Source organism: Myotis nattereri (genome assembly GCF_964212035.1).
Source record: "Myotis nattereri genome assembly, chromosome: 3".
Lineage (NCBI taxonomy): Eukaryota > Metazoa > Chordata > Mammalia > Chiroptera > Vespertilionidae > Myotis > Myotis nattereri.
In genome coordinates, this window is record NC_138077.1 from 97,071,986 (window position 1) to 97,092,182 (window position 20,197).

A 20,197-nucleotide genomic window follows, 5' to 3' on the forward strand; every position below is an offset into this window, starting at 1 on the left:
TTTTGAAGTGATTGTACATAACTTTGTAGATAATAATTTATTAAAAATAGTTCTAAATACCAATATTTATCCTTTATAGTACACTCACTATATTTCAGGTGTTTTACATACAGTGTCTTACTGAATAGCAAGACAGAAAAATGAATGAATGCAAGAATGCCCATCAGATGTGCTAGGTTTGTTTTGCTTTGGGTGTGATTTGTTCATATTTTGCTAATATCTCAAGAGTCCCTATTTCTCAGAAGAGAACACAGAACTTTGGTGTGGTAACAGGGCTAAAGCTGGGAGGTTGGGGTTTCAGGGTGGGTATATGGGGTGTCAAAGCCCACCCCCTTTGGTTTTAAAATGCTGAATTGCTTCTCTTATAATAAACTCTGGGTTAGTCAAGGATGCTTTTGCATTTGTCCCTCTTCCTTAATTAATTTGCCCTTGTTAACATTCTAGAATTATTATTATTATTTTTTTTTAAATATATTTTTATTGATTTTTTACAGAGAGGAAGGGAGAGAGATAGAGAGCTAGAAACATCGATGAGAGAGAAACATCGATCAGCTGCCTCCTGCACATCTCCCACTGGGGATGTGCCTGCAACCCTGGTACATGCCCTTGACCGGAATCGAACCTGGGACCTTTTAGTCCGCAGGCCGGCGCTCTATCCACTGAGCCAAACCGGTTTTGGCTAGAATTATTATTTTAATAATCACCTGAGGGTTTTATTTATTTTAGAGGGAGGGAGAAAGAAAAGGAGAGAGAGAAACATCAATGTGAGAGAGAAACATCCATCAGTATGTTCCCTGAGTGTTCCAACTTGGGGTGGAACCTGCAACCTAGTTCCTGACAGGAGTCCAACCAGCAACCTGTTGGTGTATTTGGTGCTAACTGAGCCACCCAGCCAGGGCCCCGTGGTGAACGTTCTAATACTTGCACAGAGTCACTGACGTTGAAGGAGGGGCTCTCCAGTGAGACGCAAGGAAAAGACCCCCTAGCCCACCCTGTGCCTTGGAATTGGATGGCAACAGCTTCAACTTTCCTGGCCGGGAAGCTCAGTTGGTTACAGCATCCTCCCGATAGGCCAAGGTTGCGGCTTCCATCCCCGTCTGGTCTGGGCACATGCAGGAATCAACCAATTAATGCATATATAAGTGGGCAGAAAATTGATATTTCTCTCCCCTCTCTCTCCCTCCCTACCCCTCTCTCTGAAATATAAAATATTTTTCAACAGGTGATCATTGTAATAGAGTGTCCACTTATTATCTAGGTCAGCGATTTTCAACCCTTTTCATGTTAAGGCACACATAAATTACTAAATTCTGTGGCACACCAAGAAATATATTTTCTGCCATTATGACAAAAATAGGTATCATTTTTATTAATTCACACCAGATGGCTATTGTTGTGTTGCCTGTTGTCTTTTTTTTTTTTTTTCGGGGGGGGGGGGTGGGTAATCTAAGGGGAAAAGTCAGGTATTGAATGTTTTAAAAATTCTTGAGGCACACTAGTTGAAAATCGTTATTCTAGATAATCTCCTCTCCTAACGGCTCGTTTGCCTAAATTTGATTTTTTAAAAATGGTAATGGGGAAGGGTGAGGAGTAGAGTTTTCCCAACTCCAGGAAGCGGTAAGGAAGAGGTTAAGCTGGACCAGGAGGATTTTTGAAGTCTTTGGCTGGGAGGTTCCATTTGGAGAAAGGTGCAGGGGAGCTAGGGTTGGCGAGAGAAACCAGACAAGTTCCCATTCGCTTGGATTTCTGATCCTGAGCAGTTTCATTCTCACCTGAGGGCGCAGTCGGGCACCTCTGGTGTGTGGATGAAATATTAAAGACCAGAACTTGCCAGACAGGACAGAGTGAAGCCTGGGAAGTACCGCGCGGCCCCTTTAAGTGTTCTCGGGTTGGGGAGGAGAGGGAGGAAACTGGGAGCCGCGGGGACGCTAGGGGAAACCCACTAGCAATTGAGCCAGAGAAGAGGCAGCGTGAGAGTAGAAACTTCAGACGCGGCTGATCCCGGCGGAGCTCCGCGGTGTCGCCGCGGCCTTGCTCCCACCCGCAGCAGCATCCTCCTCGCCAGTCTCGCCGCCTCGGGGAGGTTCGGGAACTGCCTTTCTGCCACTTCCACGTGCCAGGTTGCGGGCAGCCACCCTCAGAAAGTTTGCGCTCCGGCGTCCCAGCGCGGAGAGTTCGGGGTGCCTCGCACGCGCGCCCCTGCGGGCGAGGGGCTGGGGCGATGGTGAGCGCGGCTCCCGGCCGGAGGCGCGAGGGAGGCATGCGTGTGTCCGCGGACCTGCTGCTGTCCCCGGTGCCCCCCGTATCACCCAAGTGATGGGAACAAGGACCCGCCCAGGCAGCCGCTGTCGCCGCACCGCCCCCTCGTTCGCTCCCGGCGCTTGGAGTCACCCAGGCGCACCCCTGGCACCCCGAGCCCGTCTTCCCGAGCTGCCGCCGTTGTCTTGCCTGCCTTCGCCGGGAGTGGTCAGCTGTTGACTGGGCTCGCCTGTGGACGGAGAAGCACTTTTGGCCTCCCCCGATTCATTCTCACACCCCAACTTTGCCGCCGCCACGCCTGCCCTCGCCGCGGCGCTAGGCGCACAGTGTGGGGGCGCACGCCGGGAGGCTCCGCCAGCGCGTGCAGGCAGGAAACCGCACCGCTGCTCTTCTGCTTCGGCTCTTTGTTGTTGGCTTTGGTTGGTCCTTGGAAGTGGCCGAGCTTCCTCGGAAACCTTGGAGCCAGAGAAGGCAAACCTTGGAATTCTTAGTCCGCAAAGTGCTCTGCGATATTGACCAGCGTCCGGAAAGGTCGACAAGTAATTCCCCTGAAAACTCCTGGCGGATTGACCCACGTTGCTTATATTAAGCCTTTGTGTGTAGTGTGTGTGGTGTGGCTATATAAATTCGGGGACCCCATTTCTACACCCTCCTCTTGGCATGAGACTGTATGCAGGATCCACCCGAGGACAATGATCGCGGAGCCTGCTCACTTTTACCTCTTTGGATTAATATGTCTCTGTTCAGGTAACCTCGCGTCTTCTTTCTTCACCCTGCATCCCTCTTGCACGCCCCTTCTCCACTTCGCAAATCAAACCCCGAACTGCATTTCGGCGACCTCTCCTTTCTAGGGCCTGAGGAGCTTGGTCCCTGCAAGAGTTTCAGGCAAAACGGTTTCTAGTTCGTACTTTGCGTCGTCCCTTTACCCCTATCCCCCCAAATCCCCCAGCCTCATTGTAGACTTCGGCCTTTTGCCAAGTTCAGGGCACGCCCAGGTCACTTGGCAAACGCAGGTCTGAGCTCAAGGGTAGGAGGAGGCAGCAGTTGGCGGTGAGCGAGGGCCCCCAGGATGAGCCTAAGTGAGTTTCATCCCTGGGCTGCTTCCTTAGGGGAGGGTGGTGTGCGCCGGGGTAATCTTGTGGCTCGGAAACCCGCCTGGATTCCTGAACCTGGTCCTCCAATTCGCCCCTCCTCCTCCGAGCACAAGGGGTTATTAGTAGTTGTTTTATGTAACTAAAGTCTGTAATTAAATCTGATTCTGTAGAAACTTCAGGAAATAACTCCTTCCTACGGTAGGATATAAACTAGCCACTCTGCCTGGCTGGGTTTAGAAGGAAAACAGGCGGTTGCAAGAATCTGAAAGGGAACAGTTAGTTAATTGCCTGGGAATTTTCATTGGCAAAGGAAAACAGAAGGTTGGATTTAGGATTTGGGGGATTAATTAAATAGTACTGAAACTCCCCAGATGAGGTGTTGGGAGGATGCCGCAATGGGATCCTTCTGACATAGGAGTAGACACTGTATCTACACTTACATATAGTTTTTTTACACTCCCTAAGAAACGTTTACTGTGGGTGAACAGAGTCACCACTCAACTTTTCTTTCTTTCCTTTTGGTAGATTCTGGTTTCAATCAAGGATCTGATTTCAGGCCCTAAAACGTACAGGCACGCGCGCGCGCGCGCACACACACACACACACACACACACACACACACACACTGCACCGCAGGGAATTTGTATAGTGGAATACTGAGCTTCAGGTTGCATCAGGGCCTATCGGTTAAAGCCACTCAATTAGCTTGATTATGAAGTAGTTTTAAAAGGTTGGTTTGAGCTTTTTATGGTCCATGGCTATGGTTTATATTTTGACCGAGGATTTTACTTAAGTTAATGAAATATGAGAAAGAAAAATGCATCAGTTAAATAATAGCAAATAAACTCCTAAAGTAATTTCAGCCCAGGAACGTTTGCAACTAAACTAAATAAGAAGTTCATTAAATTGAGGAAAACAGAATACTGAAGTTCCAGCCTCCGATATTTGATCTGTGTTATGGTGGATGGATCAATAGATTAAACCAACTCTTAGGGTCAGCTCTTCTTACTTCCAACTTCTCCTTTCTGTAATGTAGCTTTTTGCTTTTTTTCTTAGTTTGCAGAACTGAATGATTGAATAGTTCCCCACCCCCAAGACTGGCCATGCATGCAAATCAAAAACATTAAGATCTGATCTCTCTATTTGTCTCTCTTTGCTGTGTCTCCCCTTAGTTTAATTTACAGCTTCAGATACCTTTGAGATTTTTGTTGATTCACCTTCTCAGTTAAAGTTTATTCACGTGTGTAAAGTGAAGTGTCAGTGTGATAAATGACTGGAGGGGCAGATTACTGAAGATAGGGGGATTAATGGTCATTAGTCACTGTTTGAGCTGAGTTTGTATATGTTGGGACATTTTATCATGGCTGTAGATTAAAGATAGAGTCACACTAATAGGGAGGGTATTTATTACTGAAAGCTGGTTGCTTTCCTGTGCACATTCTGTCTTTACTTGGAAAAATGTCTGGGGAGGGGGCGTACTGTCCTTTCAGATTTAATTGATTCGTAGTTAGTATCTGGGATTTGTAATTTAAATAGATGAGGCATTTATCATCTTAGACCTGAACTGATTTCTGGCCTTGTTTTTCTGATTTAATTCTCCGTTTAAGCCACTGATGATTTTTAATAAACCTAAGGTTTTTCCTATAGGTGTGCTTATCTTCTTCTTTGGCCAGGTTGTAGGTCAGAAGTGCTCTCTCATTTTTAACCTGAAGCTCTTAATCATTCCCCTGATGACTTAGACTCATGCTTCAGTTGTGAATCTGAACTTGAGAGGCCAAATTATTAGGCTGCTGGGGTGATTTAATGGCAGTGTGCTATTCTAAAGCCACGCTATTGATTTGAATAAAACTTCACAAAACTAAGAGAAGTAGATTTGGGCGTGCTCAAGACACCTGGTCAGGGAATGAATGAAGTTCTTGAAAGATTGTGTTTCATGTATTGCCTCAAGCATAAGATCACAGTCTATCGCTTGTTAATGGAGTGTATTTAAGAGAAATGTGGTGAGCTTAAATAAATCAAAGCGCACTGGGGGTAAGGTACCTTCAACAAGATTTAACCTGTAAAAGCATCTATTGGTTGTCAGTTCTTTTTTCTTTCTTTTTATCATAGATGCCAACTTAACAAAGTCCTATAGTTTTCTTCAAACAGATTATAAACTTCATTTTGATGTGTTGATGTCGTACTTAACATCAAATTCTATGTTTAAGAGTATGTGTTTGCTTTGTGGTGCCTTTCTTTCATTAACCAAATGCTATAATATATAACTTTTTACTCTAGGAAACTAAAATTTTGAAGAAAATTAGGTATTTCTTAAAAATTCCTTTTTAAGGTGAATTTTTTTTTAGTGAGTTTGTATATCTGAGTTCTTTTCTATGGATAGCTAGGCTTCTGGTGAAGGGATCAGGGTGGGTAGCACTAAAAAAAACCTGTGTGATGTCTCAGGAAGTGGTTCCTTCATAGACTTCCTCTCCTCAACTCCTGTTGCTCAAACTTGCTTTTAAGTGACAAAGTGATTGAATTTCAATTCAAATTTAAAGTGAGAACTGACTTTCAAATAAAGTGGAAATTCATTTGTGCTATCTTTTTTTCCTTTCTTTTTCTTTTAGAGGGCGGATTTTCTTTGTTTTTTGAAGAGGGACATTTTTTAGAGAAGTTGCACTATAGGAGCCACTTACCTGGGTCATTTATCTCTTTTACTTCCCTCTTCCTTCTTTTCTCCCTCCTTTCTCTTTCTCCCTCTCTGGCAAGATTTTTTGATAATTCTAATCATTTCTTATTATTATCTTTATAAACTTATGGCTTTTAAATATATTTACCTGAATACTATGACAGCACTGAAAATATTCTTATATCTTGATAAAAGGTCCTCTAACACATGGCAGTTGTTTGCTTGTTTATATATTTTACATTGAGTAGATATCTATCATGAACAATACTGGGCCACAGGAGTAAGATTGGGAGGAAACAGAATGACAGTTTACCAGTGGAGATCATAAATAGTTGAGTCTTCACCTGTCATCTTCTATGTTAACAAAGGATGCCAAGGTGATGCTTATCCTAATTTCCAGCTCCTTGAAAAAATGTTTACTTAAAATAAAAGTATAACTGCCTTGCAGGCTTTATTTCTTATATGAAAACATAAGGAAATAAAAATTGTTATTCAATTAAAAATTAGGCCTAAGGTCATCTTCAGAATATATTAAGAAATTTGGTAGTAAGAAAGGTGGGGGCGGGGGGGGGGGGTGGCGGGGAAGGGACGGGGGTGGCGGGGGGGGGGGGGGGTGGCGGGAGGAGGAGTGAAACCAGAAATAGATCCAGAATTTAGCTAGTTTAAAAATATAGGAAGAGGTGGAGTGGAGGTAGAGTAGCCAAAATCTAAGTGTACCCTCTGACCACACACAGCTTGAAAAACATCCCTGAAAAATGGACTTCTGAAAATTTGATGTCAGCGTATATACTCTGTACTTAACAACTATGTAAAGTAGACATTTTGCTTTTTTTTAAAACAATACATTTTAAAATGTTTAAATCTTTAATGAATTCATAACTAGTTTTTTAAAGCTACATTTAATAAAACTTTAGAATATTGACTACCTCAATATATAGAGGAGTAAAAATTAAGTACTTACCTTTTATCTTCCATGTCATAACATCTTTGCTTAGAACAGACTAATCAAAGTAAAAGAAGGAAATAAAAAATGAGATTGATTTTGATCTCTGGGGTCCTATAAGAAACTTTATGACAATAACTCCTACTATTGCTATGAAAATATGATCATAATTTATTGAACATTTACCATTATCATAATGTTTATGAGAATCCTATGACATAGGTGCTGTTATTAGTAAAATTATTACTCTACCTTTATTTTATGGTTGTGGAAAGTACATCATGGAGAGTTAGGAGATGTGGAGGAGTAGGGATTTGAATAAAGTTGATTCTAAAACTCTTCACTACCATGAACTTCTGTCGTTAAAAAAGAGAGGTGAAGAATTTAAATCAGAAAACTTGTGGTTCAATCATTTTTTATTTTGAAACTTGCCCAAAAAATCCACCTAATAAAGATGTGGTTTGAGCACGTACAATTTTGAAAGGAAAGCATTCCTCTTCCTATCAGAAAGTAGCTGGTCTGTAAAACTTTAGATCACTAGGCAACACAATTAATTCATTACACCCAGCCTACTCCTGTTCAGCCTTTATCAACTCTGCATTTCCTGGCATGCTTTTAAAAGCAGTAATTGAACAGAAGTCAAAACAGTGATGCAGGTGCGCAGAAATTCCAAGTTGTATTCTGGAAAATGAGTGCCATGCTCATGCACCCTTGAGGAAAGATTTTGCTCTAAGACCCAAGGCAAATAACTGGTACTCATCAAGGAGAGACAATCATTTCCCCTGGGGTTGCTCTTCCCCTCTAGGTTGGATATGGGCTGGTGGTCATTTGGTAGTAGATGAGCCTTCTGCTTGACTGCTGTTCACAGATGACTCCCTTCATGGTTACTGATCATGGAAGAGTTGAGTGTTAATACCTGGTTGATCAGCTGGTTGGAAACTGCTTAGGCAGAGCCAATAAAGTTGCCATCCTGTGGAGATCAAAAGGCCAGCTCCTTTCTTTATAATTCTGGATTAGCATGGTTTCCTATTCTCCTTCTCCCACCACCTTCAGCCTTTCCTCGTGTTGCTGTTGAAGAGGAAGAAAAAAGATTATCTGTAGTGTACAGGGAGAGAGCTTTGATCTCCACTTCTTTGCCTTTTCCTCTTGCTCTCACCATCCAAAGGCTATTTCTCACACTGGAAGGTGTCATGTTGCTTGCTTCATGGGAGAGCTGTCTCATTTTCCTTCAGCCAAAACAGTCTGGTACAAATCCCCTCTCTTCTGTGATTTTACTTGGCTTCCCAACATCTTATGACAATGTTGTTCCACACATAAAACAATATTTTGAGCTGCATGACTGTGCATATCTTTTTGACTACATTGCAGGGAAGAAATGCCTCTGTGGTATTCACAGCTGTCCATGGCTTAGGGCCAGAAAAATAATATCTGTTCATTTTACTTAATTGGTTTATTTGATTGTATAGCAGGGATAGTGTATAGCAGGTAAACAATTGGAGAAACATTTTTGGATCTAAAACGTTTGATGCTAAATCATCTATAGAATTAATGCCTGTCACCCAGGTTGACACTTAAATGAAACATTAAAAACACCATCAGTGGATACAAGCAAATGCCAACAGAACAGTGTAGTTCTGCGTTAAGTGGGGATATTTTCACTTTGTGTCAGCTGATTGATTTGGATGTAGGGAGTAGTAGGCTTCCATTCCTAATAATGCAGTGTATTCTGGTGCTCTATTTTTTTAGATTATGTTATTCTTTACTGGAAAACCTATTTTAAAAAATTTTTTCTTTACATATTTTTATTGATTTCAGAGATGAAGGGAGAGGGAGAGAGAGATAGAAACATCAATGATGAGAAAGAATCATTGATTGGCTGCCTTCTGTATGCCCCACACTGGGATCGAGCCCACAACCCAGGCATGTGCCCTTGACCGGAATCGAACCCAGGATCCTTCAGTCCTCCAGTTGACGCTTTATCCACTGAGCCAAACCGGCTAGTGCCCGGCAAACCTATTTTTAAAGCTCCTCCAACTGTAGCAGCTCATGGTTACACTATCTGAAATGTTCTTGATTAAATTTCAGGAAGTACCAAGTTCAAAGTATGGGTCACCTGTACCTGTGTTCAGCTCCTCTGTACCTGACCTGGGACCAGGGACAACTTGTCCATAGTCAGCCACAAAAGGAGCATGTAGTCCTCGGAATTTACCCCTAAAATTATTTGCAAGAAGTTCTGCTTGAGAATAGAGACCCATTTTGTATCCCCACTGTTCTGTAGATTCTTCTTTTAATGTGAGGAACAGTAAAGTAGTATGTTAAGGATAATAACATTGTTATAATGGACCACTTAGTACTTTAAAAATCATTTTAGGTGTATGTTTTCTCTCCATTATGGAAAAAAAAAAAACACAACAACTTCAACTTGGTAAGCTCATTTCTGGTTGTTAGCAGAAGAGAAAATAGAGGCCGGGTTTTCGTTTCTCTCCACTAACATGACCGAGGCCCTTTTATGTCATTCACAATTCCAGGTAGAGTTTGAAAGGAAAATGGGGCCAAAGAATAAGTGAATCAGACCACATGTCTGTTTCTGGTTCACTTGTCATCATATGGTGCTAATGAGATCTACAAACTTACACAACCTGCCTACTCTGTTATATCTTCTGTTTTAATGTGATCCCCCTTGTCCCCCACTGATGATATACTAACTTTTAGTTTGGCTAAAAGTGTCTGCCTACAATTCCTTTCCTGTATGAAGGAAATATAAGTGTACACTTCTTAGTTTCACAGATCTAAAGCTGATGTTGTTTACTCAGCCTAGACTTAAAGGCCACCTTTATTACTCTGAAACTTCACTGAAATGGTGCTTGCTCATCTATATATCAAAGTGAGTTAAAGCACATTTGTACATGTTAACGATACAACTCTGGATAGCTTTAAACTACTTTAGTTGCCTGGTTTGGGAAGTAATTGCAGTGTCTGCAGACTGTTCAATTAGCAAGTTGTCCCTATAAAGTAAACTGGCTTGTACAGGCTGTGAAAGATAAACTCATCTGTTTTTCTCCCTCCTTTTTGAAGGGAGGTGAAAGTCTTAGCAATCTGGTGTCAAGTTTGGAACTAGAACTTGCTTAAATTTTAATGAACTTTTCAAAACCTAAACATGCAGAAGGAAAGTAAGAGAGAGAGGCAGGGCCGTCACTTGGATCCTATGGAGAGAGGATGAACATTTGCTTGCAAGTTAGTTGCTATTAATCTCGATGAATTAGGATGGAATAGAAGCATCATAAGGACAGTGTTTATTTAGAGTCAATATGGCCAGACAGGAAAGAAAATTCATTGCATTATTTGGTATTTTTCCTTATTAAGGGTCATTTAATCCTAGGAGCTCATCATTTCCTGCAGCCTTATATTCAGAGTTACCCTTTCACCATTTTATTTTATTTTATTTTTATTTTATTTTAAAATATATTTTATTGATTTTTTACAGAGAGGAAGGGAGAGAGATAGAGAGTTAGAAACATCGATGAGAGAGAAACATCGATCAGCTGCCTCCTGCACACCTCCTACTGGGGATGTGCCCGCAACCCAGGTACATGCCCTTGACCGGAATCGAACCTGGGACCTTTCAGTCCGCAAGCCGATGCTCTACCCACTGAGCCAAACCGGTTCCGGCACCATTTTAAATTTGACATATTTAACATAATGTTTTAAAAGTATGGTTATAAATATATATGCTAAATATATTTATAATATGAATAATATAAAATATATACATAATATTTAATACATATATTTTTATATGATAAATGAGGAAAAATCAAGTGGTTCATTATATGATGAAATGATACAGTATAGGCCCAATCCCACTGAATCTGAAGGACTATGAATCCATAATAATAATATCTCTAACAATAGTAATTACAAAACCTAAATTTATGACTATCTACCTGGCAAAGTACAAATGTGCCTTATCTAATACCACATTAGGAATTAATGCACTGCTCTTGTCCTTGTTTACCAACATGGGAAGTGAGTTTCAGAAAAGTTAAATTCCTTGCCTAGAGTTAGTTAGCTATTTGGGTGGAGTGAGAATTTGAAAACAGCCCATCTGATCCCAGAATTTTTGCTCCTCACCATTATACAGACATATTACATTGGTCCTTTAAAGGAAAACCCTTGTAGATGAAATAGTATAACTGTGTGGATACCAAGGCTAAGAGGCTTTTTTATGAGGGAACTAGCTTGTGCTGCCAAGCTTTGTTAATTCCTTTTTAGCTGTTACATTTTTCTGGTGTATCTGATTATCTGTTCTCTCTTTTGCCTGTCACACAATAACCCACAAAAAAGAGTGTGCCCTGGTATTACACATCATAGAACACAGAATCCTTAGGTCCAGCCTCTTCACATGGTTTAGTGGAATTCAGTGCTGTTCAGGTTGTAGAGTAACTTTGAGATAGTAAGAACCAAGTAAGTTTTATGATAGCTCAACTGTGTAAGTTAATAGAAATTTCCTTGTATAGAACAAACTATCACTGGGATCGAACTTCTCTAAGGAACTGTGTTTAATGTTTGGTTTTTGAGTTTGAAAGTAGATGGCTTGTTTAGTAATTAGGTGCTACAGATAATAAAAACATCAAGCAGCAGCCTGGTTAGAATCTCCGACTACTGTTCCTTTAAAGGTGTGTCCTTCTCAGATGACACATTTTATAGAAAGCAAAGAATGTAGCATTGGTTAACATGATCCCTGTGAATGAAACCTGCCAGAGTCTGTAATAACTATCAGAAACAGTACTGCAATCAGCACCCTTTCAGAAGTAATGTAGTTAGTTAGCTTTTAAAGTGTTATTCTTTTGCTTTTCTACTCTTTTAAATATATATGTCTGAGTAAGATTGTTTTATAATTTCTTAGGTATGGGTTTCTCAGCTGAACTATGTGGCTCTCCAAAGTTATTTCCATATGTATAGATGGAGGGTACATTTATATTCTTGTCTGTATTTCCATAGGTTATTAGTTTGCATAAGGCTCATGGAAGATGGAAGCTTTCCCAGATCCATACTCTGTACCACTAATCATCTCAGTATCATATTTAAAACCTTCCTTTATATCAGACCTGGGGTCTTAGCCTTAAGGCTTTTACTCTTTGTCTTAAAATACATTTCATAATAAATTTATTTCATGCATTTTGCTGTTTATTTATGTTTGACAATGCTACTTGTTTATTATTAGTGGAACCGAATAACATTTTATTCCTCAGTAAACTATCACCTATCAATCTTGATAAAAATTAAAAGTTATTAATCAGCTGTCAACTTTTGTTGCTAGTGTCTACTTTAAAAGAGTATTTCAGACATACCTGATAATGTGTAAGATTTTTTAAAATATGTTTTTATTCATGTCAGAGAGAGGGAAAGATAGAAACATCAAAGATGAGAGAGAATCACCCATAAGCTGCCTCCTGCATGTCCCCTACTGGGGATCAAGCCCATATCGGGGCATGTGCCCTAACCAGGAATCGAACTGTGACCTCCTGGTTTGTGGGAGGGTGCTCACACCCGCGAGGCTGTAAGAGATTTTAATACACGATATAGACCAGAAAGTGAGTGTTGAATCACATTATTGAATTGTTGGCACTATATGAAAGAAAGATGTTTTGATATGATGGAAGAAGTGAGAATTGCATTTTGGAAACTGATAGATCAAGGTGATTTACTTTGTCAGGGAAATCTTCCCAGAACGAGTAGGTTCCTAAAGACTACTGAGAGAGAGAATGGAGTATTTGTGGGGCGAGGAGAAGTATTGAAAGGTGCATCCCGGAGTGGTGATGTGAAAAACTGACATAATCTCTCTTTGAAGAAGTAGGTTTTACAATGGGTTGTATATAGATTTTCACTTATTGCTATATTGTAGAGAACATTATTTAATAATTGCATTCATTCTTTGTTTGCATTCATTTGTTTTCATTCATTTAATCAATTTTACCAGGCAACAAAGTATTTTTACAAAGCTTATTCTTTGCATTTAAGGAAATTATGGTAAACAATTGATTGCCATATAGGTAATTTACTAGAGGTGTGCATGACTGCTGTGCATTCTTATGTTAGACCATAAGAAGCTCCCACCAAATGGAGAAAAGGTTATATAAAATAAATGTAAACATAATGACCTAATTCTTAAGAGCTTAGGACTTTTTCTTTGGCATTTTCTCTGATATGGGTAGCAGTATACAGATAAATATGCTTAGATATAATACTATCTAAGTTTCCCTTACTACCCAAAAGTAGAGTGTTTCTATGAAAGCTTTCATAAGCTGCAAAAGGGAAGAAGCAATTACTTTAGGGCACATCTTAACAACAGATGCACAAAATAGTTTTTTTAATGTTACTAAATTTATTGGGGTGGCTCTGGCTGGCGTGGTTCAGTTGGTTGAGCATCGTCCCATACGTCTAAGGGTCACCAGTTCTATTCCGGCCAGGGCACATGCCCAGGTTGTGCACGCTCCATTCCAGTAGGGAGCTTGCAGGAGCAGCCAATCAATGTTTCTCTCTCACATTGATGCTTTTCTCTCTCCCCCTCTCCTTTCCTTGCTCTCTCAAATCAATAAAAACATGTATTTAACAAAATATTGGCGCACTGGCCAGCTTGGCTCAGTGGATAGAGGGTCGGCTTGCACACCGAAGGGTCCCAGGTTCGATTCCAGCCAAGGGCACATGCCTGAGTTCCGGGCTCGATCCCCAGTAGGGGTTGTGCAGGAGGCAGCCGATCAATGATTCTCTCTCATCATTGATGTTTCTATCTCTCTCTCCTTCTCCCTTCCTCTCTGAAATCAATAAAGAAATATATTTAAAAAAATATTTGGGTAACATTGCTGGGATGCACAAAATAAGATGCCCACAGACACAGTTCATAACCATGATGGTTTGTTTCTGAGATTCTGAGTGTAATTCCCAGGGAAGGAGCTTGGCAGGACCACTCCTAATGCTGGGGTTGTGTGATGCCTTCATAATAGCTTGCTGTAAAGCAAATGCTTAATGCTACTTTTGCCTTTTTTTCATAAAAGAGAAAATTATCTTCAAATATCTTTCCATTAGTGGAAACAGGTACACATGCAATTCTTTAGTAAAAGTGAAGCGGCATAAAGCAAACTTGTGTAAAATGGAGAGTGCCTGTATTGATCTTACCTCTCAGAATCATTTGGACCGTACCTTAGAACATTGCCTCTCCATGCTGCTACCCTCTCTAAGTACCCGAACATGTACTTTTTATCCTGCCCTCATTGCTTTCAGTGACAGGAACCATCTCATAGTATAGAAGATTCCATTTACAGTTTTTAAACAATTTCTTCTCATATTCAATTGAGAATCAATTCTATCTACTGCCCTACTGAGGTTGGATTTTACATTCCAAAGCTACCATCGTAAACCTAGTGTAGTCTCTACATGAAACTGTTTCAGTATTTGAAGCCAGTTGTTAAGTTCTTTCTGAGTCTTTGATTCTACAGACACCAGATCCCCATTTTATTCCAGTTTTCCTCATATCATAGAGTCATTTTCCTTTGTTATGTTGTTTTGTTGTTACTGTTTTAACATCAATATTGTCAGTACCCTGAAGCGTAACATGAAGTTTGAGGAATATATTTCCTTTTTTAGTTAAAAATGTAGATAACTTTGACAGTATTACAGATGTCCCTTCTACCCAAACCCTGCCTCACTCTGGGCCTTCACCACACTATTGTCTGTGTCCATGGGTTATGCATATATGCATATAAATTCTTTGGTTAATCCCCTCCTGCCTTCCCTCTGAGATATGTTCCATGCATCCACCTCTTTGGACCTATTTCATTATTCAGTTTATTTTGTTCATTATATTCCACTTATAAGTGAGATCATGTGATATTTGTCTTGCTTTGACTGGCTTATTTCTCTTAGCATATTGATTTCCAGGTCCATTCATGCTGTTTCAAAGGGTAAGAGATCCTTCTTTTTTCCAGCCTCATAGTATTCCATTGTGTAAATTTACCACACTTTTTTATCCACTCACCTGCTGATGGGCACTTGGGCTGTTCTTGTGTCAGTACCAGATATTAGCTATTGTAAATTGTGCTGCTGTGAACATAGGGGTGCATATATTCTTGCTGATTGGTATTCAGAATTCTTAGGATATATACCCAGAAGTGGAATGGCTGGGTCAAATGGGAGTTCCATTTTTAATTTTTTGAGGAAACTCCATACTGTTTTTCACAGTGGCTGCACCAGCCTACATTTGCACTAACAGTGTACAGTTTCCTTTTCTCCACATCCTCACCAGCACTTGTTGTTTATTGACTTATTGATGGTAACCATTCTGACAGGTGTGAGGTGGTACCTCACTGTAGTTTTTTGTATTTTTTTAAATAAATCTTTATTGTTCAGATTATTACAGTTGTTCCTCTTTTTCCCCCCATAGCTCCCCTCCACCGGTTCCCACCCCACCCTCTGCCCTTACCCCTCCCACTGTCCTCATCCATAGGTGTACGATTTTTGTCCAGTCTCTTCCCACACCGTCACACCCCCCCCCCCCCCGCTGAGAATTGTCATTACACTCCCTTTCTATGCCCCTGATTCTGTTCTATTCATCAGTTTATTCTGTTCATCAGATTTTTTATTCACTTGATTTTTAGATTCACTTGTTGATAGGTATGTATTTGTTGTCACTTCGTTGTTCATAAATTTTATCTTTACCTTTTTCTTCTTCCTCTTCTTAAAGAATACCCTTCAGCATTTCATATAATACTGGTTTGGCGGTGATGAACTCCTTTAGCTTTGTTTTATCTGTAAAGCTCTTTATCTGACCTTCAATTCTAAATGATAGCTTTGCTGGGTAGAGTAATCTTGGCTGTAGGTTCTTGCTATTCATCACTTTGAATATTTCTTGCCACTCCCTTCTGGCCTGCATAGTTTCTGTTGGGAAATCAGCTGACAGTTGTATGGGTACTCCCTTGTAGGTAACTAACTGTTTTTCTCTTGCTGCTTGTAATATTCTCTCTTTGTCTTTTGCTCTTGGCGTTTTAATTATGATGTGTCTTGGTGTGGTCTTTTGGGATTCCTTTTGTTTGGGGTTCTCTGTGCTTCCTGGACTTGTAAGTCTATTTCTTTCACCAGGTAGGGGAAGTTTTCTGTCATTATTTCTTCAAATAGGTTTTCAATATCTTGTTCTCTCTCTTCTTATAGGCACCCCTATAATTCGGATGTTGGTATGCTTGATGTTATTCCAGAGGCTCCTTACACTATCTTCATATTTTTGGATTCTTTTTTCCTTTTGCTTTTTCAGTTGGGTGTTTTTTACTTTTTCGTATTTCAAATTTTTGACTTGATTCTTGGGATCCTCTAGTCTGCTGTTGGATCTCTGTATATTATTATTTTTTTTAAAATATATTTTATTGATTTCTTACAGAGAAGAAGGGAGAGGGCTTGAGAGTTAGAATCATCGATGAGAGAGAAACATCGATCAGCTGCCTCCTGCACACTCCCTACTGGGTATGTGCCTGCAACCAAGGTACATGCCCTTGACTGGAATCGAACCTGGGACCCTTGAGTCTGCAGGCCGACGCTCTATCCATTGAGCCAAACCGGTTAGGGCTGTATATTATTCTTTATTTCAGTCAGTGTATGCTTATTTTCTAATTGGTCCTTTTTCATATCCTTGAGGATCTCACTATATTTCTTGGAGGTTTCTAGAAGATTCTTGAAAAACCTTAACCGTGGTTTTGAACTCTGTATTCAGTAGTTTGCTTTCCTCCATTTCTTCCATTTGTGACCTGTTTCTTTGTCTCCGCATTTTGGCTGCTTCCCTGTGTTGATAGAGTGGCTTTGTGTGCTAGGTGTCTTATTGGTCTTAGTGGCTCAGCCTCCCTAATTACCTGAGATGGACACTCTTGGTGCACTCCTTTGTGGGCTGTGTGCTCAGTCTTGTTGTAGTTAAGCCTTGATTGCTGTTGGTATCACTGGGAGGAATTGACCTCCAGGCCAATTGTCTGTGAGGACCAGTTCTGTCTACAATGGGAGAACTTCTGTGTTGGAGACACCCTTATGGGGCAGGACTTGCTTCAGGCTTTGGTGCTCACTGAGTCTTCCCCCTGAGTGTCCCTTATGGATCTGAGGAGTTGTAATTTGGATGTTCTCACTCTGACCTCTGGGTACATTGGCTCTTGGATTTCCAAGGAGGTGCAAAGTCAGCCACTGCCTGAGGCCACCCAGCAGGAGCTACAGAGAGATCTGCAGATTCCTCCTCTTTGTTTGGGGTTTGGAAGTGCCCAGATGAGGTCCAGCTGTGAAGCGATGCAGGCTGCTGACAAGCCTTAGGCCTTCTTTTGGAAGCTCTGGGGTTCTCTGACCGAGTTGCAGTTTGACAGGTTTTTAGGTGGAGAAAGGCCAGGCCATTCGTATGCAAAAGCCTCTCTGCACAGCTTGGGTGGGGTTGTAAATTGGGTGGGGTGGGGTCTCAGGGAGTCATCAGGGCAGAGCAAACAGCAATGGTTGCCTGTCAGCCCTGCCATGATAGGTCCCTGGGTCTCTGTGTCTCGCGGCCCCGTGCAGGAACAATGACTGCTGCAAGCACCTCTGAGAGAAAGCCGCCCTCACGTTCCATTCTGGCCCGATGCCAGACAGTCCAGTTTCTCTCCTTATGAGTCTGGGTCCCCAGATTCTCACCTGCAACTGGAGCTCAGAGCAGTCGGGATCTTGTATCTCCCTCCTGATTGAAAAAGACAACAGCGTACCCAGCTGCCAGCCCCTTTCGCGCACCTCTGTACCTCCGCACTTCCGCAACTCTGCACCTGCTATCCGCTTCAATGTGCTTTTCTCTTTCCTTCCAGTTGTAGAATTACCACTCAGCCAGCCTTCCCGTGGTTCTGGATGATATTCGTTTTGTCTTTTAGTTGTAGTTTTAATGTGGTTGTTGTGCACGGCAGCAAGTTCAGGTGTTTACCTATGCCGCCATCTTGGTTGTCCTCTAGCCTTTTTACCTCACTGTAGTTTTAATTTGCATCTCTATGATGATTAGATTTTCAATGTCTATTGCACATCTGTATGTTCTCTTGGAGAAGTGTCTAGTCAGGTCTGTTGTCCATTTTTTAAATTGGATTGTTTGTCTTCTTTTTGTTGAGTTGTATGAATTCTTTATGAATTTTGGTAAGAAAATAGATAATTATCTTTCCACCTTAATTTTCCATCTTAGAACTGCCCTTAAAGTCATAATTCTTGGCAGGGAAGATAAACAAAATAGAATTTGTGAGAATCTGATTTTCTCCTCTGATAAGATTTTATAATGGTTGAAAACAGAAATGGAGTATAAGGAAGGAGCTGTAATAGTTTGGCTGAGTGGATGCTGCCATGGAGAAATATGGGCCCAATATAGACAGACTTTCAGAGTTTTCAAGAGAAGGAATAAATCCATATTTTTAAGTAAAACCTCCCAACTGATACATAGGAGCAATTGAATCTAATATAACAATAACAGCAACAACAATAATAAGCCAAATGTGGCATCGAGGTAACTATTTACTGGCTGTAGCATTACACTGTGCGTCCCACAGAGGACTGACCCTATCTGTTGCTGCTCATTCCTACTGGAAATACATCAGTATCTCCTCACTTTCTGTGTCTCTAACATTTTAGAAGCTTTTACTTTTTCTGATGTTTGGCCATCTACTCTATTTAACTAGTAACAACACAGTAGGACAATGGCTTATTTATTTAACCAAAAGCTTCTGCCTGTATTGGGAGCTATTTACATTTTACAAATTGTATTTGTTGAGCCAGGCAAAAACTGATCATTTGACTGTTTATGTTGACTCTTTTGTCCCAAAGCTAACAAACAAAGAAAACAAAGCCACAAGCCGGTTGATGAGCTAAGAGTCCCCGATGAACTGAATAAATAAATATATTCTTGAATAAGAAGAGAAATTATTAACAAAGACAGTTTCATGAAGGTTTACTGATTGCTATTAAGAGGCACACCACTGTGCTGCGGATAAATTGCTGGCTGAGAAAATACATTAAGGAAATCTGAGGAAATATAAATAAAGAAAAGTGGGGCTGTGGTTGAATTGCAAAGAAACTCTTACTTCTGCAAGAATTTATTGCAGGATCTTTTGTAAAATCCAGTTTCCCTTATTTGTTTATTATTTGTTTATAGATCATTAGCTATTTCACAAATATTATCAAGAAAGAAGCTTAATCTGAAGGGTCAGTAATCATAGCCAATTGAATATTAACCAGTAATGAAAATAAAGCATCTCTGAAACAATTTGTCAGTGATAAATATTATTTAATTTACAAAATATTGATTTATGCACAGTTTTCAAGAGCAAATCTAGCATTTCTGTGAGGAAACCTTGTGCATAATTCATAAACATTTCTAAAATAACATTTGGAGGATTTCTTTAAGCAACATAGAAATGGTATAATTTACTCAGGTGTTCAAGTTATATTGCAAAGCTAACAATATGAAGAAACTTCTGTTAACTCTCGTAAAATAAGCAAAACTGGTCATTTCTTGCTAAATCAAGGTAAAACACACGTATGTGTAGAAATGTCTATTCATTATCTCTCACTATAAAGTGCACAGAATTTCTTTTTGTCTTTGAACGTCTCATCCTACTGGAGGAGGCTGGCAGAGTCCCACTGGGGATCATTAGGAGCATTTCTCATGTTAGACATCTATCAGTGGGGCCTTCCTCATGCTAAATTCTGGAACCATAGCTCACAAATAAGATGAGATGCTCACAGGCATGAGGCAGGGAATAATGTCTGAGTGGAAGAAGGTCAAGGCACGGGCAAGGAAAGAGGTCAGGAGCAGTAATGTGCCCTGAGCAAGGGGAGATGATTCATTTGAAGCTGGAAACCATCACCAACATTTCATTGTCCACAGGAGGCATGTCTCAACATGAGCATTATCTGATGTTCTGACAAAATAGCTTGGCAATAAGAGTGGATTTTTCAGCACTTGAAAGGGCAGCCATCATTTCCATGTTTATTTTGAAATTATTTCTATTGTTGATAACTGCAGCCTTTAAGAGAATGAGGACTTAGCAGCTAATTTGCCTATGCTGATCTTTATTGTCCCTGGGACCATAACTATTTCTACTCTCCATCCCCTTCCATGGAAAGACTCTTCCTTCTTTGTGAACCATAGAAACATTACATATGATTTATTTGATTTCTGTTTTTTAAACTTATCTTTATTATTGAAAGTATTAT

At 40.5% G+C, this 20,197-nt stretch overlaps 1 protein-coding gene across 1 annotated transcript in view; it reads left to right on the plus strand.

Annotated features, from left to right (window-relative positions):
* Window positions 1-2,951: 2,951 nt before the first annotated feature.
* The window catches only part of ROBO1 (roundabout guidance receptor 1), a gene marked incomplete at its 5' end in the record, with an annotated part of 448,967 nt that continues 431,721 nt past the window's right edge, over window positions 2,952-20,197 (plus strand). The window contains one exon of the mRNA XM_081087409.1: window positions 2,952-3,006. Coding sequence (XP_080943535.1) covers window positions 2,952-3,006 — 55 coding nt within the window. The remainder of the gene's footprint in view (window positions 3,007-20,197) is intronic.